Raw genomic sequence first — 25529 nt, 5'->3', positions numbered from 1 at the left:
CATTATGCGAACACCACAGAGTGAGTATATCACACAAACTTCGAAGGTGTAGCCTGTTACATACACCTCAGCTCTATGGTATAGCCTGTTGCTCCTCGGCTGCACACCTCTGCAGCGTGTTTCTGTACTGAATACTGTGGGCAACTGAAATACGGTGGTGAGCATGTGTTGGTTATACCACCATCACCACAAACATGTAAATAACGCTTTGCACTACAGCGTTATAATGGCACGACATTACATCACGAGGTGAGAGGAATTTTCAGCTCCATTATAATCTTACGGGACTGTCATTGTAAATGCAGTCCATTGTTTACTGAAACCTCGTTATGCTGCATAACTGCAGGTCTGAGTGACGCGAAATACTGCATTAAGATTTGATCGAGCTCTGGTTAGTTAGTACACAAGTGCTAGTTATATTATTCCTGTAATTTCTGTATGCTTAAAATATTTCTTGTGAACAATTATTGCTCCCTAAAAATTTTAACAGTTTATTTTTATAAAGCTTTTTTTTTTATTTTTCCTTATCAATTTCAGCATCGGTATCAAGTCCCATTGTTGCAGGTGGTTTGAGAAACATACATGATAATAAAGTTTCTGGTCCGTTGCCTGGCAGTTCAGCTAATCATCATGCTGATAACCCTAGACATGGCTCAAGTGACGACTACCTACACATGGTGCACAGGCTAAGTAGTGACGTATGTAATATATTAGTTGTTGTTAAGGTAATAAAATAGTTCTAATATTTGTCTCATAACCTAGTATTTTAATCCCACAACTTAATGGATGTCTATTGTATGTCAAGAATTATACTAGGTCTGAGAATCTAGCTATGCATAATATGGTTTCTGTACCCACAGAGCTTAGTCTAGAACAGAGTTGGTAAACTGGCCAGTGGTCTGACCTACATTTTCAAAATTTTTAAAACCAATAAGCACAGCAAAGAACATATGTGACAGAAACTGTATGTGGCCTAGAAAACCTAAAATATTTATTATCTGTTTCCTTACAGAAAATGTTTGCCAACCCCTTGTCTAGAGGTTTAGGTTCTTAATGAAATAAAATTTCATTTTTAAATACATGCTCATACAGAAAGGTTCTCTCAAATAATGAACCTCTACTTATTAGTACATAGCTCTTTTTCCCTTTTAAGAACTATATAAAACTTGTCCCCTGAAATTTAATGTTTTGATGTTATTAAAAATTTTCATTTTATGGAAATTTGTCATGTTACTGGTTTGGTGGTGTTGTCACACGAGTTACACGTACCTAAGGAAACACCAGAGATGACAGTGGACTCTCCGCGAGACAGTTACAGCCCGGTAGCGTGTTCACAGCTCCTTTTGTAGAAAATAGCAAACGAAATTGGAGCGTACTAGTAATACCAGTTTTCTTATTCATTGCCATGCGTAGGCTGTTGATTCTTTTGGATACAGTTTCAATTCTTCTAAGATATACCACGAAGAAAACAGGAAAGTGCAGAAGAATAATGCTATTGAATTGGTACCAACACTTTACCTGTCAGTAATTTATGTCTTTTATTGGTTCTCTTTAAGATTTCTATAAAGCCTTTCCTATCATTCAAGATACAAATTTTATGCTCTATTGTTAGGATGGAGATTCTTCAACGTTGAGGAATGCTGCATCTTTCCCGTTGAGGTCTCCACAGCCAGTATGCTCCCCTGCTGGAAGTGATGGAACTCCTAAAGGTACTATCATAACTGAAATTTCCTTCAGCATTTCATATTTCAAGTTGAGTAAAGAATTCAGACTTCTTAATGCCGATACCAAAAAGGATTGTCTGTTGCTTTTCATTTATTGTAAAAAAAACAAATCTCTACTTATCCCTATAAACTATTGATAGTTTTTAGATATATACAATATAGTTCTCACTGAGAAATCCAGTGCTCTTTACAAACCACGAAGTTCTTACCACAATTCAACATTTGAAATTATTGATCAGCTTTCTCTATCCCTCGTCCCCCTTCCAAAAAAACTTATTTGACATTGAATCTGTTTTCCTCCTATTTCTTTCATAAGTTTGTTTTCTTAATTAGTTCTCTCTGCTCTCTCATGTCTCAAGATTTCCATTATTAAGCTTATTTTTCATTGTACTTTATTTTCTTGGCTCTCTTACTCAGTTTTGGTAACATTTATTACTTTTGCGAACAGGTTTCCCAGATTTATATCTTCGGCTCTAGTCATTTCCAGACAGAACTTCCTCATGTCTACCTGGTATTTCACATTCCTGTTCCAAATTGTTCTCACTTTTCCCTGCCATTCTTGTTTCTCTTAATGCTATCCCAGTCCTGAATCATCTTAAAGTCTTCTCACCTCTTAGGTAGTCATTTATCAAAATATGGCCTATTCTGTGTTACCTCCCCAAATCTCTTACATCTGCTTTCACTTCTTATTTAAATCCTGCTTATTTTTCGGGTTCTAAGTTAATGGGTGATCATCCCTGGACTCCTCTAATCTCTTCAAGTCATTAGTTTATACTTTTCTAACAACTTATCTGGTGACAACTTATCTGGCACTGTCTTATGGACATGAGTTTTATATTGTTTATCTTTGAATTACCAAAGAACCTTGTGTGGCGTTCTGCCTATAATAGATTCACAAGAAGTGTGAATTTAAGTTCAGGTTTGGGCTATTTTTTGAAGTTCTTAAGATTAAAGTCTGTTAATTTGAATTATCAGTTTGTTGGAAGACAATGTACTCCAATATAAAGAATTATCTAGTAATTAATTGTAATATAGCTGATAATAAGTTTTCTCTATCCATGAGAATTCCTAATTATAGCCATCTAAAACATCGACTCGTCTACCTCTTATTAATGTAAAGATTTTTTTTTTCACAGATTCTGTTCCAACTCTTTGATCAGGGCATTTTTTATGAGGTGAAAGTTGAACTTCTATGAACCATTCAAATTTTATAATTCTGTAAACTTTCAGGGATGAAAAGAACCCATCAGCTGAAAGAGAGCAACTTCCAGAGTACCTCTGTTTGTAGGTTAGCTCGCAAGATTGCCAGGCTGAGCAGTTATTCAGACTGCCAGGGAGAAATAGCAATGGCAATAGCTGGTTGGTCTAGTTAACCAGCCCATTTTCCCTCTCACTCTTGAGGATGGATGGGTGGGTCAGTAGATGGATAACCCTAGATTTAAAAAAAGGAAAATAGCTTCACTAACATCATTTATCAGAAGTCTTCTCCTTCCATTCATGAGGTATGTTTCAGCTAGTTTTGAAGGTTGAATGAATCATCAGTCTAATTTGATTTTTAGGTGAATTGTTGAAATTTGAAGTTTGTTTAAAATAATATATATTAAATTTGCCACATCAGTTTTAAGTACAAAGGCAATATGGTGCATTATGATCCAAATATTAGACAAGTTTAGGTTTAATTTTTTCAAGTTTGTTAGCTATATAACCTTGGGCAATTTTTTTAACCTCTATGAGCTTCATGTTCCTTTCTGCAAAATAGTAGTGATAAAACATTCATCAAGATTTTTGTGAATCAGTTTAGTGAATTGATGTGCAAAGTACCTTGTACAAGCTCCAACACAAAATAAATGGTCCAAAAATGTTAGTTTTATTTATTTTTTAATGTCCTATATAAGCTTCATCTAAAAACTCTAAAAACACTATTGATAAAACTTCAAACTAGCATTTGTAGCCAGTTGCTACAGTAGCATGTTTATCACACTTTATTCAATAGCTATGTTCTCTAAAAAGTTATTTTTATATTTCACACTTTTAAGTATATTAACATTGCTAAGAGAAATGATGTTAAGTGGAGAGAAAGAGACCACATAAAGATATAAATCAATATTTCACCAGTTTTTGAAATAAATGAAGACTAATAATTGTAATTTTTTCCACTTTCTTCTTCTTATACAAGTAACTATTCATATGAGTGTAATTGGAATGAATTTTTTTTTTTAAGTTTGACTTACTTTTACTTAAGGTATGTCAGTTTTTCTAGATGGTCAGTGAAAGAATAGAGGTCATCATGCCCAGAATATTTATGTGGTATCACCTTTAGAAACAGTGAACTTTTTTCCTGTTTTCAAGCTAAGTATATTTTATTGGCACAAAAATCGAAATAGTACTGGTCTGGAAAATAATACTCATACTTCAACTTAAACCTGGATCATCTTCCAGCAAGCTAACAGACCATGAAGGGCAAGTCTTTAGTATTTCTTTTTGTGTTTTATAAATAAGTAGCTTGGGTTAGATAATTTTCTAATGCTCTTTCTAACATCACTGTATTGTCATGTCTTATTTCTATCACAGTGTGAGAAAATGTAAAACTAACAACTGTTCTTTCCTACCTGTTGAATTGTGTTTCTAGGGTCAAGACCACCATTAATCCTGCAGTCTCAGCCTCTACCTTGTTCATCACCTCGAGATGTTCCACCAGATATCTTGCTAGATTCCCCAGAAAGAAAACAGAAGAAGCAGAAGAAAATGAAATTAGGCAAGGATGAAAAAGACCAGAGCGAGAAAGCCGCAATGTATGATATCATTAGCTCCCCGTCCAAGGATTCTACCAAACTGACATTGAGACTTTCTCGTGTAAGGTCTTCAGACATGGACCAGCAAGAGGATATGCTCCCTGGTATGGAAAATAGCAATGTTTCAGAAAATGATATTCCTTTTAATGTGCAGTACCCAGGACAGACATCAAAAACACCCATTACTCCGCAGGATGTAAACCGCCCACTAAATGCTGCTCAGTGTTTGTCGCAGCAAGAACAAACAGCATTCCTTCCAGCAAATCAAGTGCCTGTTTTACAACAGAACACTTCAGTTGCTACAAAACAGCCCCAGACTGCTGTAGTACAGAATCAGCAACAGGTATCACAACAGGGACCTATATATGATGAAGTGGAATTGGATGCGTGGGCTGAAATTGAGCGAATAGAGAGAGAATCAGCTATTGAAAGGGAGCGCTTTTCAAAAGAAGTTCAAGATAAAGGTAAAATAATCTCATTACTACCACGTCTTACTCTGGGCAAATATATAATTATAATAGCAAAATAGTTTTTTTAAGTTACTCTTTTTTTGTCTCAATGTATTTTATAATTCTTTATGTCTCTCTTCAATTATAGTTTTATTACTAATGCTCATAACTCAGATTCTTTTTTTTTTTAATTTTTTTTCATACCTCAGATTCTTAATTTCATTTTTTAATCTGAACCAACTGAGATTTGGTAATTCTGTATCACAGGCCCATCATCTATTACATACCAAATTATTTTAACTGTGCTTGTCTACTAAAGTGAACATTAGCATTTCTGTATCACGTGCATTTTTCACAAGTTATGTTAATATAGTTTTGCAGCTTCAGCTTTTTTCTGCCGAAACAAGATTAACTGCTATAGAATTAATTTAAATCAGTACCTTTAAGAAAAGTTTGTATGTATGCATATTATACAATTAGATTTTTCCCTTGGTTCTTATTCCTACCACTTTTTAATAATGTGACTTTCTAGTAAAAAAAAAAAAAGTTATGAAAACAATTTTAATATTAAATACCATACCTTAAGGATCAAAGATATTTTGTTTGTGATTACAGTTAAGTGTTCTCTTTTGTCTAACCAGTATATTAGGATGGAATTTCAAGACATATATTCTATGTGTTCATGGGTTTTTTTCCTGCTTTATGAATAATTATAATCAAATGCAAGTAGCTTTCTATTAGGTTCTTGATAATTTTAAGGGAGACTGATGATTTAGTGATTGAAATTAGTAATATAATTTATGAATTTACTGTTTTTACAGATGTGTACAATGTACTTGACTATCCAAACCAAAGCATACTTTATGATTTATTTTTATAGTTAAATAGTCTAGATTGAGTTACAGTTTTTCTCATATTTTCTTGATGATTATAAAAAAATTTAATATTGGGAGAACTCATTTTTATGTATGATTTTGTTTACATGTGACAGGATCATTTCTAGATAATTGTGTTTCTATACTAAGAAATATACTGAAGACTTGTGTTATATTTCCTGTCATGGCTTTTTAAAATGTTATTTAAAAATAGATATATTTATTTATTGCATTACAATGTTTACTAATATATAAATCACAGACAGATGCAAGTAAAGAGATTGCTATTTTATTTGCTAGGGAACTGGGATTTTTTTTTTTCCTCTTTAAACTAGTAAATCATTGACATTAAGGATAAAATAAAGTGTTGCTTGTTCTTTGTCTTTGCATAATGGTATGGTGTTCGGAAAGTAAATATACTATGTGGGTTCCAAAATGTACCTCCTCTAATCTGTTATAAAAGTATATGCATGTCAAATGAAGAGAGCAATATTATTCAGCTTCTCTTGATAATATTAACACACTCCAAATTCCTGAATCCTATGACAGTTTTGCAAGAAACATAAAATTGTAATTTCTTGACCAAGAATTATTAGTTGCCTTGAGAACTGAATTTTTACATGACATTTTAATCTGTGTTTTAGAAAATTGTGTTCTGAGAAAGGAGTATAATTTTTTTAATTATATTTTTAATTGGTGGTGGTAACAAAAACAGAAGAAATGGTGAACTTCTGGGTTTTTTGTTTTTTGTTCTTAACTTTCCTGAGCTTTTATTGTATTGTATTTGTTGAAACCAAAGTTTTTACCTTTAAAACTTGAATGAAAGTAAGGATAATAAATAAGCCTAATTGTCCATTAGCAAACTTATTTTAGACCACTAACTTGTCTTTGGGAGAATAACAAAATCAATAAACAGCATACTGTTCTTTTAGAACAGTAATTATGTAATCAATTTTCTCTGTGATGCGTGATGGTGTGTCTATAACAAATATAATTAAAAAGTTGATTGAGCAGAGCTGACATAGAATTTTGAGCTCTGTAGGTTGACTAGCAGAGATATCTATCTGGTGCTCTAGGGTCAAAAGAAAAAATGTGTACTAAAGCTATCTTACTTTTAGTTTGCTTTAGATGAATTTAGTATGTATGTTATGCTGATTTTGCTGACCTCATATTAGTGCAAACATATATGTTTGTATTGATATATGTTTGTATTGATTACCTTATGGTAAAACTGGTTTTGTTCTATATGATTAAATGTTTGGTACGTTGCTCCAAGATTGTAGGCGAAGTCATAAATAAAAGCAAAATTATCTGAAGTGGTGGTTTTTAGTTAGCCCTTGAGAGATGAAATACTTTTTTAAATGAATTTACCATTAGTAACCACTACATTCTAGGAGTAAATTGTAAAACTAATGTTTACCATATTCTAAGGTTTGGCACTAAGACCTTTTTAATAACTATTGTATTGGTGCTGGTGAGGACCAACCAAGACCCCACTTCTCTGGTCTGCTGCGAGCGGTGCCCCAGGGTCTGAGCTGCTTTCCTGTTACACCCGTTTGTGATGAGAAGAGCACTCCCTTCAGCAGACCAGCAGTTAAACATCTGTACTTTGTAGGGTTAGAAATATGGCCGTTGGCTAATTGTGGAATTTGAGAAAAGGGGTAGAGTACTCTTAAGAAATATTTTCCCCAGGCTGTGGTAGAACCTGTTGTACTTCTCTCTGTTCCACACACGGAAGACACTTTTCTGGCTGCTGGATATTTATTTCCCTTTGTCCTGTTCTTCCTTCTTTGGATAGTTTTGAATACACTAATAGGTTAACTCTCTGTAACTTAATATTTTATAATATTCCTGAAGGACCTTTTCTCAGTCTTCTGCTCATATTTTAACATCTGTAATTATATAAATTAATTTTTAAAGGCTGTTCATCTTTGCTTCTGGAATAACCTATCATAGACATTAATATCCTCTCATGGGCTGAAAATTCCTGCTTTCTTTTGTCAAAGAGAGGTTTCTTTGTTTATCTTTGCCTAATTTCGCCTTTTCCCAAGGTCCACTTTCCATGTTAGCAAGTATAAGGAATGGCCTAGCTACACTAATGTTTTTTATAACGTTATAATATTCTTGCACCGTAACCTGTATAAGAAGAAAATGATTACTTACTGTCATTTGGAATAAGAGATAGGGATTTTGAACAGGAATGTTAATTCTACTTTGTGGTTTAGGGGTGGGATGTTTTTATTTTTCATAATTGGCTGCTAATGTGCACAGTTGTGCTTTCTACTTCTCAGTGTTTTCAGCTATCACTTGTAGTACATTTAAGCAAATGATATACTTTGTTTCTTTTAAATATGATCAAGTTCATTATTTCTCTAAGGGCTGGCTCTTATTTTCGGAATATTAGCATATGGCTGGCAAGTGTTGTTGGTTTTGAAATTATATCTTTTTGTAAGCATTATCTTCAGGAATATATGCATTCTGATAGATAATTTTATGGTTCCCAGTGCTAAACAAGGCTTAAAAATAGTGTTTCTCAAATATTAAAGTTTCCTCATAGAGACGGCTTTCCATAACTAGGTGAAGGTTATGATGTAATGAAGACTGAAAATAAAAGTAGGTAGACCACAGTGACCTATGCAGATTCAGAGCCACTTTATAGGGGTAAGTTTATGTTGGAACTGAATTAGAACAAGTGATTCAGAACCTGCCTTCTCTTAACATATACAAGACCCCTTGCAGCAGTAATGGAATTTTTCCTTTACAGAAGAGGTGAAGTACTTTTCAATAGTTGAAAAATTAAAACTTTCTTTTAACAATATTTTATGCGTAGTGCAACAGATGATAAGATCTTTCCCAATCTTAATGCATTACTCTTTTGCAGTGCTTTCATAAGTTTTATGATAAATAATTATAGCACTTATAGTTTAAGATAACTAAATCAAACATGATAATTTCTTTGCAATTAAACTATTTGCTAAATAGGTTAATGATCTATAAACACTTGAATATTTTGTAACCCTTTAAAATTTAGCTTTCAAGATATTTTAATGTTTTTCTGAAAGCCAGGTTGCTCATATTAATAAAAGGATGAGCCACAGATTTCTTAAGAGAAATCTTCAGATGCTGGAGAAAATTGTCATTATAGCTTTTAAGTGTGCTTAGATTACCATTTTAATAACTTTCACAAAGCATATTTTTTGAAAAATATAAAACTTAAATTATACTACTTAAATTTCTAGATTCTTGTCATAAAGGTTTAAGGAATAAGTATAATATGATAGTAATTATTTGGTGTGCCCTATGGCAAAGTATAAAGGTTATTTTGTGTTGCAGAACATTAAAAAAATCAAATTTCGTAAACATTCTGCGTGCGTTTTTCTATTTTTTTTTTAAGGTATGATGCAAAAAGTTTCTTGTAAGTTTTTACCTGGTTAGTTTTAACTAGGGAAAACAGTCTAATAATATATTTTATTATTGTTGTTATTATTATTGTTATTATTATTGCATCATCAGATAGTTGTTTTGAAAATGTAGTGTATGTGATGGTAGATCTTTCTGAATAACTGAAGAAGAATGACTTAGTTCTACAAAATTACTAGTAAATATCTGAAGTAAATTTTATTAATATTTGATTAGATTTAAAGCTGGATGAATTGCTACTTTTTTTCAAAACAAAATAATGGAACTTTGTATATAAAAGCAGCATTGCCATTAAAATTTTTTTTTAGTGGTCAGTTTGACTTTTATCCTTGTGATACTGTTCTGCTCCAAGGATATCACATTAATGAATATATAAGAGAATCTAGAGGTTCTCCTGGAAAAGTGATTTTAAATGACTTTTAAAACATAGCCAGGTAACAGAGCAAGTAAATACCAAAGCAGGAAAACCTCAAGATGCTGTAATATAACCATTCCCAATAATTATTTAGAGATTTAATTTATAGAAAATGACCTAGCTGCCTCTTAAGTCAAGTGGAATCATACACAGAAACACATAGCTGTTCTAAGTTTCTTGACATTTTATTATGGTGGTGGATGTGTGTGTATTTTTGCCTTTATATTTCAGATTACTGTAAGTAATTTGTCACTGAGGATAAATATAGACCCCTAGAAGTTTACATTGAAGAGCTGAAACATTTTTCCTCATTGGAAGTTGCTTAATGCAGGATTTATCTTAAAAGTCCTTATATGCTTTCATTTTTATACTTACAGTGTTACCTTATTTAAAATATACTTCTCTGTATTAGTTTTTATGTTCCATTTGTGCTGTTGACACCTTTAAGAATTTGAATTCTAGATCAAAGGTTAATAATATACTTAAATTTTTTTTTATTTTATTTTTTTTTTTTACTATCTTCATTTATGCTTTTTTCATTGACATAGTTTCTGTTTTCTTTTGGATGTTATTCTTTTCCATACTTTTCTTGGATATTGTAAAGTTTACACTTTCTATTTAGTATGTTGGCAGATTTATGGCTCTGTAGTTTTTGGGTTAACTTTTAATGATCATCAATGAGAATACATGATTTATAACTGGTTGCCTTATTGATACAGAGATTCTGGTTTATCTTTAACATATACAAACAAAAATATATGTTTGTATTTAATGTATTATAAGTTCCATTTATTTTATTTTCTTAGGCTTATTTATTTGCTCAGCAAGTATACTGTTAAATTCTTTATACTATAATCAGTAATATTTATTGAGGTACAGCAAGCATGAATATTTCTTTAAACCTTGTTTTAAAAATACTGTCATTCATGCCTACTATTTTATATATGTGTATTGACTTTGCATTCACCACATTTAAAAAAACATGACTTTAAAAAATAGTCGAAATCCATATGGTTTTTTAATAAGATAAGAATATGTCTATTACTGATACTGAATATTTATCTTTAAATTTCAGATAAGCCTTTGAAAAAAAGAAAACAAGATTCTTACCCACAGGAGGCTGGGGGTGCTACAGGAGGTAATAGACCAGCTTCTCAGGAGACGGGCTCTACGGGAAATGGGTCAAGGCCAGCATTAATGGTTAGCATTGATCTTCATCAGGCAGGAAGAGTGGACTCTCAGGCTTCTGTAACTCAGGATTCAGACTCCATAAAAAAGCCTGAAGAAATCAAACAATGTAATGATGCACCTATTCTTCAGGAAGATATTATTGGAAATTTTAAATCTACACCAGAAAACCATCCTGAGACGCCTAAAAAAAAATCTGATCCTGAGCTTTCAAAGAGTGAGTTAAAACAAAATGAAAGTAGATTGGCAGAATCTAAACCAAATGAAAATAGATTGGTAGAGACAAAATCAAGTGAAAGCAAGTTAGAAACTAAAATTGAGACACAAGCAGAGGAACCTAAACAGAATGAGAGCAGAACTGCGGAACCCAAACAAAGCGAGAGCACCACCTCCGAGCCTAAGCAGCATGAAAACAGACTGTCGGACCCAAAACCACAGGATGGCAAACAAAACAATGGCAGGTCAGAAACAACAAAGTCAAGGCCCGAAACCCCAAAGCAAAAGGGTGAAAGCCGACCTGAAACTCCAAAACAAAAGAGTGATGGGCGTCCTGAAACCCCCAAACAAAAGGGCGATGGACGGCCTGAAACTCCAAAGCAGAGAGGTGAGGGCCGACCTGAAACGCCAAAGCAAAAAAGTGAAGGTCGGCCTGAAACACCAAAACATAGGCATGAAAATAGGAGGGATTCTGGAAAGCCATCAACAGAGAAAAAACCTGAAGTGTCTAAACATAAACAGGATATTAAATCTGATACACCTCGGTTAAAATCAGAACGAGCTGAAGCCTTAAAGCAAAGACCCGATGGACGATCTGTTTCGGAGTCACTAAGACGTGACCATGATAGTAAACAAAAATCAGATGACAGGAGCGAATCAGACCGACATCGGGGAGATCAGTCCAGGGTTCGAAGACCAGAAACATTGAGATCCTCTAGTAGAAATGAACATGGCATTAAATCTGATGGTTCAAAACCTGACAAACTAGAAAGAAAACACAGACATGAATCAGGGGACTTGAGGGAAAGACCATCTTCTGGGGAGCAAAAATCAAGGCCTGACAGTCCTCGTGTTAAACAAGGAGATTCTAATAAATCAAGACCAGATAAGCCTGGTTTCAAATCACCAAACAGTAAAGATGACAGAAGGACAGAGGGTAACAAGAGTAAAGTAGACAGTAATAAAGCACACCCTGATAATAAGGCAGACTTTCCAAGTTATTTGTTGGGGGGCAGGTCTGGTGCATTGAAAAATTTTGTCATTCCAAAAATCAAGAGGGATAAAGATGGCAATATTACTCAGGAGACAAAGAAAATGGAAATGAAAGGAGAACAGAAAGACAAAGTAGAAAAAATGGGATTAGTTGAAGACCTAAATAAAGGAGCTAAGCCTGTAGTTGTCCTGCAAAAACTGTCTTTGGATGATGTTCAGAAACTTATTAAAGATAGAGAGGATAAATCAAGAAGTTCCCTTAAACCTATCAAGAATAAACCATCAAAGTCAAATAAAGGTAAGAATAATTATACTGATGTCATATGTATTCTAATCAGTTTTCCTTTTAAGTTTTAGGGTTACTAAGGATTTTTTCAAAAAGAAAACTCACAGACATTGAAGCACTACTATGTGAAAATATAACATTTATATAAAATAATAATGAATTGTTTTTTCAGTAATACAGCTAAAAAGTTGTCAATGAAAATTTTTTTCTCCTACTCTTAACTTGAACTACTCACTGTAGTCATAATTTTTCCTGTTCGGTACACAGAGATAAGTTCTTTTGCTATTTAATTATTTTAGGTATTTTGGAAAATTGCATGTTAATTAAGTGAATGATTAGAATGGACATATTTAACAACTTTTAAAAAGTTATTTTGGCTCTAGAGATATTTCATTCCATAACAAGGTAATAAATTGAATTTTAATTTCTAACATGTCAATTGAGCTATATAGTATACAAAAATCAGTGTTAAAAAATTTTAAAGCATATACAGTATCTCTACTATTTTCTCACAGACCTATCTATAAGTTAACTAATGATGAATAGTTTGAATTTATATGGTTTAGAAAGTTACATAAAAGATTATTTATTTTTGCAGGGGAGGTGGTTAGTTACAGATGTTTTATTTTAAAAATACATAGTTTTGCTTTTTTCTGTGGAAAAGTAATAGGGGATAGTATTTACCTCAAATTGGGTTAAGTCATTAGTTTGTGAGGGTTCTGTGGTGGGGTTTTTGTTTGTTTGGGGTTTTTTTGTTTGTTTTGTTTGTTTTTAGTATGGTTGTTGAGTTAAATTCTCCAGTTACTTGATTGGGAATATTGTTTCCAGGGGATAAAAAATAAAAAGGTCTCAAGTGCTGAAAACAAAGTGGTAATTTATGCAGAAAATATAATTTTGTGTTCCTTCGTATGCTATCATATATATGTGTGTACATATGTGTATATAATGGGAATTTTTGATGATGCTGTGTGGCGAAACCTGTTTAGCCCATATAATATAAATAGATTGAGATATGGTCTTAAGGCAACCGAGGGGAAAGTTGGATTTTTAAGTTCTAATTCTGTGAAAGAAGTTCATTCAGAGCTTAGATTTATACTTACAAACAAATATATGAAACTCCAGAATAGTGCTGTCCAATATGATAGTCTCTGGCTTCATTAGTCTTTTAAATTGAAATTAGTTTAAACTAAATAGAATTTAAAATTCACATCCTCAATAGCTACATGTGGCAAGTGGCTACCTTATTAATGCAGATAGAGAACATTTTCACCCTCACAGAAAGTTGCATTGTATAGTAAGTGACTGTAGTGTATTAGGAGATATACAAGGTGTAATGGTTATTTTTGCAAAATGCTGTGTGCCTCATCTATAAAGAAAAGCTTATTGAAAACATAGTCTTACTACTGAGAACTCTTGATTCAAAAAAGTGACTTGTCATGACTAATCTTTTATTCTTACTTGGTCTTCATTAAACTTTTCACACTTAATTTATTTGGTCTTTTGTTTCAAAAATGAAAAAGATTGCCTTTGAATTACTAATACTTGTACTCTTTTAGAGAAACTTTCAGATTTTAAATTATGGCATTCAGACCTACAAGAAAATAAACACTTCCGCTTTAATAAATTAATAGTTTTTATTATCTTACTTGTGCATCTTTTTTAATTGTTTATGTAAAAGAGGTTGTTAGAATGTATTGGCTATCACTAGAACTTTTCTTTTAGATAAATAATAGTTTGTTTTTTTAATTTGGCTGCAAGTTTGGGAGTGGTATATATGTATATATCATAAAGGGTATAGTTACACAGTTTTAGAAAGGTCAGATGGAAAGTGGTACCCTCTTGTCCTGGACCATCTTTTTCTCCCCTGCCCTCTGTCAGCTTATGCTAGCCTTGCTTTCTAAGCTCTGTTTTAACAAAGAATCTTTATAACTGAACATCAACAAATGAATGTAGCTCTTAATTAGTAACCGCTATTTTATTTCCCATGGTTTTTTTACACATAATTTCATTGCCTGTGAATGTAAACTTTTAAGTACTAATCCTTGTTTCTCCTAAGTGTACTTTTAACACAAATATATATACTTGATATGTTCTTTTAATGAGTAGTTAGGCAGTCTGGGTGTGTCTGCCTGTGAGAGTAGAGTAGTGTGTGCATGTGCATGTATGTGTATATACATACACATATTAATATATCTGCAATTATAAGTGGGCTTTTTATCAATATTATTTCAATATTAAGATTCATTTTACGATAGCATACAGATATTTTTGGCTTTCATGATAGCATATAGATATTTTTGGCTTTATTTATACCTTCTAATTGATATCTATTATTTTTAGTAATGTACTAATTTTGGTTTTATTTTAGATCTCTGCTTCTGAGTTAGCAATGGAAATGTTACATATTTTGGATTTTTAAAAATTAATATGCACAGTTTTAGGTTACTGACACTTTGTAATACATTTTACTTGGGATTTACTTTGCAGAATCACAGAAAATCACCTATTCTGACATATTGGTGTTTTTCTGAGTAAAGGAATTAGACAATATTGCTGAGTACTTTTGTGGTTAATTCTTAGGACCAAAATTCTTGATAGGCTTTTCTTTTTTAGAAGAGCCATAAAATTTCACCCTTTTTTTTTTTTCTTTTATCTGATGTCCATATTTAAAACATTTATTCTTTAGAGTAGCTTGAAATTTATTGAATATGCTTTAAGATTGGAAATTTTGAATGGTGGGGCATAGATTTAAGACTCCTGGTGTAGATCACTTATTTTTTGTCTTTTGTGTAAAAATATTAAATGTTACGAGATGTTGTAACATTTGGTTTGATTTCATTGGGGATATGTATCTATCCCTAGTACCTAGCATAATACATAGTATATATTAAGAGCACATTACATGCCTACTTAATGAATAGAGACTGTATTGCCACCATGTTCAGAAAAGGCTTCTGTGTGTAAATTAAAATTGTGTTTTCATTCTTGACATTTCGGTCAGTAGACTGCCTAGCTCAAGAGCTACATATTTTTCAAATTCCTGTTTTCTTAAATTTTTTAATAACTCTCACCCTGTCAGCTATTTGTTTTTGTTTTTTTTATTAAGATCCAAAGGAGACCTACTCATACTCATGTCTGTTTAATTTACCCTTTCCTTTTACTTTGCTCTATAACTGTTACAAAATTGGCTCAGTATCAGTTCTGATCTCTTGCTTTTGTCCTCTGCCCAGGCTTTTACCATCCCCTTGTTTCTTCCCTGCTGTGTGGAAGAATGAAGCTGGGGAACCAGCGTAACCTTTGTAAAACTTTTAATGTTTTAAATATGCCCGTCTGTTAACATATGTTGTTAACAGCTTAGCATCAGTAATTACAGATATTAGCAATTTAATTTTGATACTTTACATTCCAGAGCATCTCAAAATAGCTTAGCTTAAAATCCAAGGAAATCGTTTTTATTTCTTACTTGCCCTACTTCTTTCCAACTCGTATATCATTTTCCATTACTTGTCCTTACTACTTTTAAGAAATATCCCATACCACCTGCTATTTGAGATCATGGTTTTTGAACTGTGGTGCTTATTTGATTAGTTAATGATTTCAGTCATTATTAGAGATACTCATTGCACCTCAGTTATTACTGTGGCAGTTACACTGCCAAATGATAATCACTAAAATACATTAGCTGGCTGCCTTGTAGGTAGCACTAAGCATTATGTTGAGAACTCCAGCCTTCTGTAAATTTGAGAGAAAGTACTCTTTCTAAGAGTGAATTTTTGACATAGTTTATGAATTCCTAAGTTGAGGAATTCTTGGTAAAGTATATATGATTGTAATATTCAGAATCTTTAATAATGCTACAGTGGAAGTCCATTTTGATTCATTGGATTAGTTTTATAAAATACTTTTCTGAAAAAACTGAAGTTCTTAGTTTTGTAAAGACTTTACTAGCAGTGATATCTCTTTTTTTAAATAAGATTTTATTTATTTTCTTTTTAGAAAGAGGGGAAGGGAGGGAGAAAAAGAGGGAGAGAAAGAAACATCAGTGCGTGGTTGCCTTTCATGCACCCCCAAATGAGGACCTGGCTTGCAACCCAGGCATGTGCCCTGACTGGGAATCGAACTGGTGACCCTGTGGTTCACAGGCTGCCACTCAGTCCCCTGAGCCACACCAGCCAGAGCTAGCAATGATATCTTTAGGAAATGTTTGGAGAATATTTATTATAGAAGCGGGCTTAATATATATACCTAGCTGTTGTTGAATGTCATTTTCCAGCAATATTTTGAAAACTTTTGTCCATGATTCCCATTCATAATTTTTTGATTCAAAATTTGCTTAGTAGATAATTGATATTCATATTAATTTAAAGAGATTTATTAAGTAGAATTTTTTTCATAAAAGTTAAATCTCTGTCCTTTCCATTCCATATCTCAAGCCAGCCTGAGGACATAGCTTCTATAAGGTTTTCCTATCTGTAGAAAAAGACGTATGATTGGGGGTGAGAAGATAGCAACTATTCTGAGAGAGCCTGCTTCTGTTTATGAAGAAATAGTTATTACTCAAACATGCTGAGTTCCCTTTCCTAAAATAACTTAGTAAAACCCTCCCCTGTGAGATCCTGATACAGATATTAAGACAATAAATACCTACTTGATAATATAGTATAGTATAACATCATAATATATTATTAAATAGTTAATGTATTACTATAGTAACAATCAGTTAATATTATATAGTATAATATATCATGGCAGAGAAGGAAAACTCTGATTCCAAAAAACCTCCGCTGCCTTGCGGCATACCTCTTCAGGGGAAAGGCTAAGGGAGTAAACCCCGACAGAAAATCCGGAGCCGGAGTCCCTAAGGCGGTTTGACATTGTAGTCAACACCGGCAACTCCTGCGGCGCACCTGAAGCCAAGCTGTATTGACTCCGTCTTTCCCTTGGACCCTTCAGCTGCAAAGAGACGGGGGGTCTGCTGCATGGGCAACAGCAGACCCTCCATATCACCCTGCCCAGGCTCTGTAGCTTCAGCGTCATCGCAAGATGTCGATTCAACACGGGAGGAGACAGATACTACCATGTCACTCCCGAGTCGGACTGCACAGCCATTCTCGGCGGTGCAGATGGACTCTTAAGAAGCTACACCATCGTCTCTCGAGACGGACGGCTGCCGACGACGACGAAATATATCATGGTATCGCTGGTTCGATCTTCCAGTCAGGGCACATCAGAGAAGGAAAACTCTGACTCCAAAAAACCTCCGCTGCCTTGCGGCATACCTCTTCAGGGGAAAGGCTAAGGGAGTAAACCCCGACAGAAAATCCGGAGCCGGAGTCCCTAAGGCGGTTTGACGTTGTAGTCAACACCGGCAACTCCTGCGGCGCACCTGAGCCCAAGCTGTATTGACTCCGTCTTTCCCTTGGACCCTTCAGCTGCGAAGAGAGGGGGGGTCTGCTGCATGGGCAACAGCAGACCCTCCATATCACCCTGCCCAGGCTCTGTAGCTTCAGCTTCACTGGAGAGGACACTCCAGCGTCATCGCTAGATGTCGATTCAACACGGGAGGAGACAGATACCGTGTCACTCCCGAGTTGTACTGCACAGCCATTCTCGGTGGTGCAGATAGACTCTTAAGAAGCTACACCATCGTCTCTCGAGACGGACGGCTGCCGACGACGGAGTGTATCAAGCTCTTGTGGGGGAAGGTTTCAGTAACTTTTTTAGACTAAGAGAAGTTAGTGTGTTGGGGTAATAAATACGATATATAATATACTTCGTACAGTATTATAATAGTATATAATATGATACAATATGCAGTTGACCTTTGAACAAAGTTGAAGTTAGGGGTGCCCACCACCGTGCAGTAGAAAATTTGTGTAGCACTACAGTCTGTCCCTTCACATACATGGATTCCTGAACATAGAATTGACCCATGAATAATACAAGTTTGACCATATGGGTCAATTGAATTATGCTGGTCAATGGAAAAAAATTTGTGTATAAGTAGACCCGCACACTTCAAACCTGTGTTGCTCAGGGGTCAACTGTAATATGGATCCTCTCCCCCACCCACAAAATTTAGCATTCTGACTTCTGTTATACTTACTTCTGAACATTCTTCATTAAGCCTGATGTAAATTACAGTACAAGAAGCACTGGAATCAGATCCTTGAGCAAATCAACCTTTCAAAGCCTTGGTTTGTTCGCCCTTAAAATGGAGAAACCAGTTTTCTTACTACTTCATACAGTTATGGGGACCAAAATGAATCTTATAGTAAGGTCTAAAACCTGTCCAGTTTGTTTTTAGTATACGGAAATATAGTCATCTCATTTTAATTGAATTTATCTAATAAAGTAATTTTTGGAAAAAAATTTTATGTATATATACTTTCTATTTAGTGTATATTTGAAGCCAGTGCTGCCACCATTTATTTCCAGTTTTATTGAGATATAATTAATACGTAACAGTTTAAGGTGTGCAAAATGATTTGATCTATGTATATATTGTGAAATGATTACCACGATAAGTTTAGTTAACATTGAATACTTTTTACGTAGCTATAATTTTTTTCTTGTGACAATAACTTTTAAGATTTGTTTCCTTAACAATTTTAAATATATAATACAGTCCTGTTAATGATAGGCACCATGCTGTGTGTCATATCCCCAGAACTTACTTATCTTATAACAGGAAGTTAATACCTTCTGATGACCCACTTCACCCACCACCCACCCCTCACCTCTGCCAACCACTAGTCTGTTTTCTGTTTCTGTGAATTTGGGTTTTTTACATTCCACATGTCAGATCATACAGCATCTGTCTTTCTCTAACTTATTTCTCCTAGCATAATGCCCTCAAGGTCCATTCATGTTGTTGCAAATGGCAGAATACCTTCTTTTGTGTGACTGAATGCTTATTGTATATCTACCACATTTCTTTATCCATTCCTTCCTCAATGGACTAAACCGCTTTGGTTATTTCCACATCTTTGCTTTTGTTGATAATGCTGCAGTGACCATGGGAGTGTGCAGATATCTGTGTTAGTGGTTTGGTTTCCTTCAGATACATACCCAGGGGTGGAATTACATGATCTTCTAGTAGTTTTAAATGTTTTTGTCTTTTTTTAGGAATGCTTATACCGTTTTCTGTAGTGGCTGCACCAGCTTACATTCCCACAAACAGTGCCCTGGCGTTTCTTTTTTTCGACATCCTCGCCAATTCTTGTTATGTTTTGTCTTTTTTTTAAATAATAGCCATTATAACAGCGTGAGGCGATATCTCATGGTTTTCATTTGCATTTCCCTCAAGGTTGAGCATTGACTCATCTAGTTGTTGGCCATCTGTATGTCATCTTTGGGAAAATGGCCATTCAGATTTTCTGCCCATTTTTAAATTAGATTGTTTTTTGTTTTGTTTTTACTGTTTAGTTTCATGAATTACTTATATATTTTAGGTATTAACCTCTTATCAGATACATGATTTTTGTAGTATTTTATCCCATTTGATAGGTTGTCTTTTATTTTGTTGATGATTTTCTTTGCTCTGCAAAAGCTTTTTAGTTTGAAGTAGTCCCAGTTGTTTATTTTTGCTTTTTTTTTTTTGCCTTTGCTTTTGTTGTCACATCTAAAATCTTATTGCCAAGACCATTGTCAAATAGCTTACAGCCTATGTTTTCTTTTAGGAGTTTTATGGTTTCAGGTCTTATGTTCAAGTCTTTAATTCACTTTGAGTTGTTTTTTGTGTGTGGTGTAAGACAGTGGTCAAGTTTTAACTCTTTACAAAAATGGCTGTCCATTTTCCTCAACACCTTTTATTGAAGTGACTATCTTTTTGCCATTCAGTATTCTTGACTCTTTTGGGGGGGAAATTAACTGATTTTATGTGCATGGGTTTATTTCTGGGCTTATTCTGGTCTATGTGTCTGTTTTTATGCCAGTACCATACTCTTTTAGTAACTACAGCTTTGTAACATAGTTTGATGATCCCAGCTTTAGTCTTTTTTTCTCAAGGTCGCTTCAGTTATTTGGCTATTTTGTGATTCTGTACAAATTTTAGGATTGTTTGTTTACTTCTGTGAAAGAATGCCTTGAATTTTGCTTGGGATAACATTGAATCTATAGACTGCTTTGGGTAGTGTGAACATTATAACAGTATTAATGCTTCCAATCCATGAGCATGAAGTATCTTTCTGTTTATTTGTGTCTGCAGTTTCTTTGATCAATGTCCAGCAGTATTCAGTGTATAGATTTTTCACCTCCTTCATTAAATTTATTCTTATTTTATTCTTTCTGATGCAATTGTAAATGTGATTCTTTTTTCAATCTCTCTGATAATTTGTTGTTAGTGCATCAAAATACAACTGATTTTTGGTGGAGTCTTTGGGCTTTTTTATATATAATATCTGCATATAAAGACAGTTTACTTCTTCCTTTCTAATTTGGATGTCTTTATATCTATCTTTTGCTTGATTGCTTTGGCTAGGACACCCAGTACTATGATGAGCAAAAGTGGGGAGAGTGGCATCCTTCTCTTGTTTCTGATCTTAGAGGAAAAACTTCCAGCTTTTCATCATTGAGTGTAAATGTTAACGGTGGGCTTGTCATATATATTGTCTTTATTACGATGAAATTTGTTCCCTCTGTACCCAGTTTGTTGAGAATTTTTATCATGAATGGATGTTGAGTTCTGTCACATGCTTTTTCTTTTATTGATATGATCATATGATTTCTATTCTTCATTTTTTGATGTGTTGTTTGTATCACATTGATTGAATTGCAGATATTGAACGATTCTTGTATCCTTGGAATAAATCCCATTTAAATCATGGTGTACAATCCTTTTAATGTATTATTGAATTCGGTTTGCTAACATTTTGTTGAGGGTTTCTGGATCTATGTGGACCAGGGACACCGGCCTTTAATTTTCTTATTTTATAGTCCTTGCCTGATTTTGCTGTCAGGGTGATGCTGGCCTCATAAAATGGAAGTGTTTGCTCCATTTCTTTCTTTTTGGAAGAGTGTGAGAAAGATTGGTATTAATTCTTCTTTAAGTGTTTGGTAGAGTTTACCAGTGAAAACATTTTATCCTGGGCTTTTCTTTTTTAAGAGGTTTTTTAAATTACTAATCCAATCTCCTAGTTATTGGCCTGTTCAGATTTTTTATTTCTTCATGATTCAGTCTTGGTAAATTGCATATTCTAGGAATATATCCATTTTCTCTAGGTTGTCCCATTTCTTGTTATATAACTGCTAATAGTAGTCTCTTACAATCCTTTGTATTGTGTGGCACGGATTTTAAAGTCTCCTCTTTCGTTTGTGGTTTTACTTAACTTTTCTCGCCCCCCCCCCCCCTTCTTTTCCCTCTCTCTCCTTCTCCCTGTTTTTCTTGGGTTGTGTTTTTTGTTTTGTTTTATTTTTTTTGTTTATTTTTTCAAAACAGTTTAGTTTCATTGACTTTTTCTGTTCTCTCTTTTTTGTTTGTTTGTTTGTTTGTTATTTTGTCTATTCCATTTATGCTCTGATCTTTGTTATTTTCTTACTCCTGCTAACTTTGGGCTTAGTTTTTTCTAATTCCTTAAGATACAAAATTAGGTTGTGCCTCTACCTTTGATTTTTTTCACTGTGTATATATATCAAGGAAAGCATTATTTGATCCCTGCTTCCTACTTTCTATATTAAGTTGTAGTAAATGTCATTTGCATAATGGAATTCCTAGAAAGCATGTTTCTTATAGTTCTTTCTCATTGTAATTTGGTAGCTGCACATTGATGAAAGTGCTGTGTTAATGTCAAAACTGTGGTACTTAAAATCAGATAGTTATTAAAATCTTTTGTCTGCTTCATCTGTAATAGTGTTTTTTCAGTTGTTATAAACCAATACCTTGTTACTTTGTCTTCATTAAATAAAACAATTTGCAGTAACCTGAACTTCACAGACTATACCATGTAGGTTATATAGTTTTATACAGGTGGATGGCACTGTGTTCCATTTTGAATAAAATGTGACATGATATATACCAAGGGTCAGCAGCATTTTTTTGTAAAGGCCCAAATATTTTAGGCTTTATGAGCCACTTGTCTCTAACATTGCACAGTTGTACGAAAGCAAGCACACATAATGTGTAAATGATTGTGTCACTGTATTCTGATAAAACTTTATATACAAAAACAAGAGGGGGGCAGATTTGATCCCGCAGGCTGTAGTTTGCTGAGCCTGATACAGATCTAAAGTTGAAGTTTTATGTAGGTGAATATGAAATTTTTCTAGTTCTTATCTAGTATTTATTAATGTATGAAATTAGCCAAATATAATATTTTAGAAGGATGTTTAATATTTGTATTTATTTATACATAGCAGGGCTATATGTTAATTATTAATATATAATTACTAAATATAAATGTAAATATAGTGAATTAAATTGCCTTTTAAATATTTTATACTTCTCACATGTCAATTATGAAATCTATTCTCCACTTTTCATTTTGTGGGTAATTATCAATGTAGAAAAACTAAGAAATGCTTTCAGGATCTAAAGAAACAATTTTTAGCTGGAAAAGTTTCTTGGAAGACTACAGGTTCATTCTAATCATGACACTAAGCATTCAGTAAATATTTTTGGCCATCTTCAACATTCCATACAGTCTGCTAGGTGTTACAAACAGTCTGTGACTTTATCAAATGATACCTCATGGAGGATATGGGTAACTAAAGGTATAGTGACAGTGTTATATTCTTAAGGAAAAGGGTGCTGTGTGAATACAGAGGAATTAGGGGATCACATGTTTTCAGGGTTTTTTTAGTACATGGGCAGAAGGAAAAAGCACAAGTTTAGAAAACTTAAACGAATTTATAGTACAATATGAAACAGGTAATGTGAAACTAGATTTGTTAAAGTTAAACATTGTTTTACAGCCATGGGTAATAAGAATGTAATCAGAAAGCAAACCATTCCTCACCTTGTTAGAAAATGTTTGTTATTTCTACATGACCTTAATGTGTTAAATAGTTAATAGTATTTTAAGCTAAAGGTTTCTTCCTAAAATTTGAGATGATACATATATAATATGACATTAACACTTTTCAGAATTGATTAAATTCATAATAGTGTTCTCTCCTATCTTTAACATAGGCATATTGAATAGTTCTTAGACAATTTCCCTTCCAATATCTCCCCCTTCCAGCCCATCTCACAAATTATTGCTTGAGTAACATTTCTAAAGCACGTTCTGATTGTCATTCCTCAAAAGGACTCATATATGAGCCTTACCTACTTTTCCAGGATTACACGTTTTGTTCCCTCTTGAGTGCCTTGTTCTGTCCAGAGCAACTACTCAGATGTCCTGAAACTTAGTTCTCCTGGCTACTACTTTGCTCCTGTCCTGCATCTTCCACTCCTCCCGCCTTAATCTACTTCATCTTTGTTGAAAACCCCCTAATTCTTCACATATAGTCATTGACCTTTTTCTTGTGTCCCTAAAATTTCTCTCTTAAGTTAGTATAATATGTATATTTATTTCTTTCAATCCTGTTATAAATGCAACATGGTATACCTGTTATTTTGCATTCTCTTCTCTTTGCATTTACTGTCTCTGTTATTAACAGTTTATAATTATCCTTAATGTCATCTACTCCTCTGCCTTTCCCTATTGTTGGACATTTTGATGTTACTTAAAACAGATAAAATTGATCTAAACACATTTCTTTACAGAGTTTTGGTTTGTTCTATAAATGTCCTTTGAGAAATTTTCTTGAGTGGCATAAATGGGTTTAAAGGGTTTGACCACGATTTGCTGTGTGTTATATTTTCTACATTGTCCCTGATTGAAGTTAAAGATTTATTTGATGCTGTTCATCTGTAATATGGGTAGGTTATTGAAAGAATTGTCATGAACTACATTATGGCTGCATAATTTTATGGCTTATAAAATTGAGGTTTATGTGAGTTTTCTTGATTTATTTCTGAACATAAACTGGTTTCCATTGTCTAGATGTGCTACATTTTAGCAGTCATCTTGGATTTGTAGCATAAGTTACTCGTATCCTATTAGCACATTTACAAGATTGTTGAAACCAGAGGTCATCAAAAGACTTAAAAAGTCCTAAAGTCACTGATTTGATAACAGTCTGTTTTGTTTTGAATGGGAAAACAACCCTGAGATTAAAAATAAACCATCTCAGCTCATGAACTCAAATCTGGGTGCTACCAAGGTGAGATGTACCCCCATCACAAATACACTTGATAATGCCACTGGATCTCTAGTTTCAGAAAGTTTTTCAGAAAGCATTATATCAAAAATGGATGATAGAACTACCTATTAACATATTTTTAAACTTGTTATATAATGAAATATGTATAAAAACTGTATTATCAGTTTACGGTTAAGACAGTTACGGTTGTAAATGCGAATGTTTTATTAAAATACAAAGGTAACTTAGAAAACTTGTAAATACATTTTATTTTCATTGTGGTAATTTAGTTAAAAATTCTGTTTTATCTTTAAATTGACATTTTCTTCTTACCTTTCATTAATAGGTAGTATAGATCAATCAGTGTTAAAAGAATTACCCCCTGAACTCCTGGCAGAAATTGAATCTACCATGCCACTTTGTGAACGTGTGAAAATGAATAAACGCAAGCGTAGCACAGTTAATGAAAAGCCAAAATATGCCGAAATCAGTTCAGATGAGGATAATGATAGTGATGAAACTTTTGAATGTAAGTATCACATAACTTTATTATTACTTTAGAAGTAAAAGATAGATTGATGTGTTTGTCGCATTTATAATTATTTGAGTTAGCAGGAGGACAGTGATCTTAATTCATAATAACATAGCAAGATTTTTTTCTTTATACTTAAAAAATGTGTAAAAGATGAGATCAGTTGGCACCAAGAAAAAAAATTTAATGATCTATAATTCGTGTCAAATAACACGTATGTGTTCTTTATGCATTTAGCAGACATTTATTGAGCTCCTACTATGGTATATGCTGAGCATGAGAATAAAAATACAAATAAGATGTGACCCGTCTTTGAAGAACTTTTCATTCCAATGGGGGAAAAAATGTGAACAATTGTAGTATAGTGATAATAGTAAATCCAGGGTGCTGTGGGAGCACATTGGATTGACATCAGAAATCATAATGGGGGTTCAGGAAATGCTTACTGGAAGA

General features: G+C 33.6%; 1 protein-coding gene across 2 annotated transcripts in view; it reads left to right on the top strand.

Annotated features, from left to right (window-relative positions):
* Positions 1-25529, top strand: part of NIPBL (NIPBL cohesin loading factor) — a 185541-nt gene that overhangs the window by 90423 nt on the left and 69589 nt on the right. For both annotated transcript variants that reach the window (XM_090276169.1, XM_090276170.1), the window contains exons 7-11: positions 538-698; positions 1613-1709; positions 4354-4980; positions 10751-12370; positions 24891-25073. In XM_090276169.1, the coding sequence (XP_090132295.1) occupies positions 538-698; positions 1613-1709; positions 4354-4980; positions 10751-12370; positions 24891-25073 (2688 nt within the window). The remainder of the gene's footprint in view (positions 1-537; positions 699-1612; positions 1710-4353; positions 4981-10750; positions 12371-24890; positions 25074-25529) is intronic.

The sequence above is a fragment of the Furipterus horrens genome, unplaced genomic scaffold, assembly GCF_987537825.1.
Source record: "Furipterus horrens unplaced genomic scaffold, mFurHor1.1.pri manual_scaffold_5, whole genome shotgun sequence".
In the NCBI taxonomy this organism is placed as follows: Eukaryota; Metazoa; Chordata; class Mammalia; order Chiroptera; family Furipteridae; genus Furipterus; species Furipterus horrens.
Note: the sequence above shows the minus strand (reverse complement) of the source record. Positions and strands in the feature narration are given on the sequence as shown.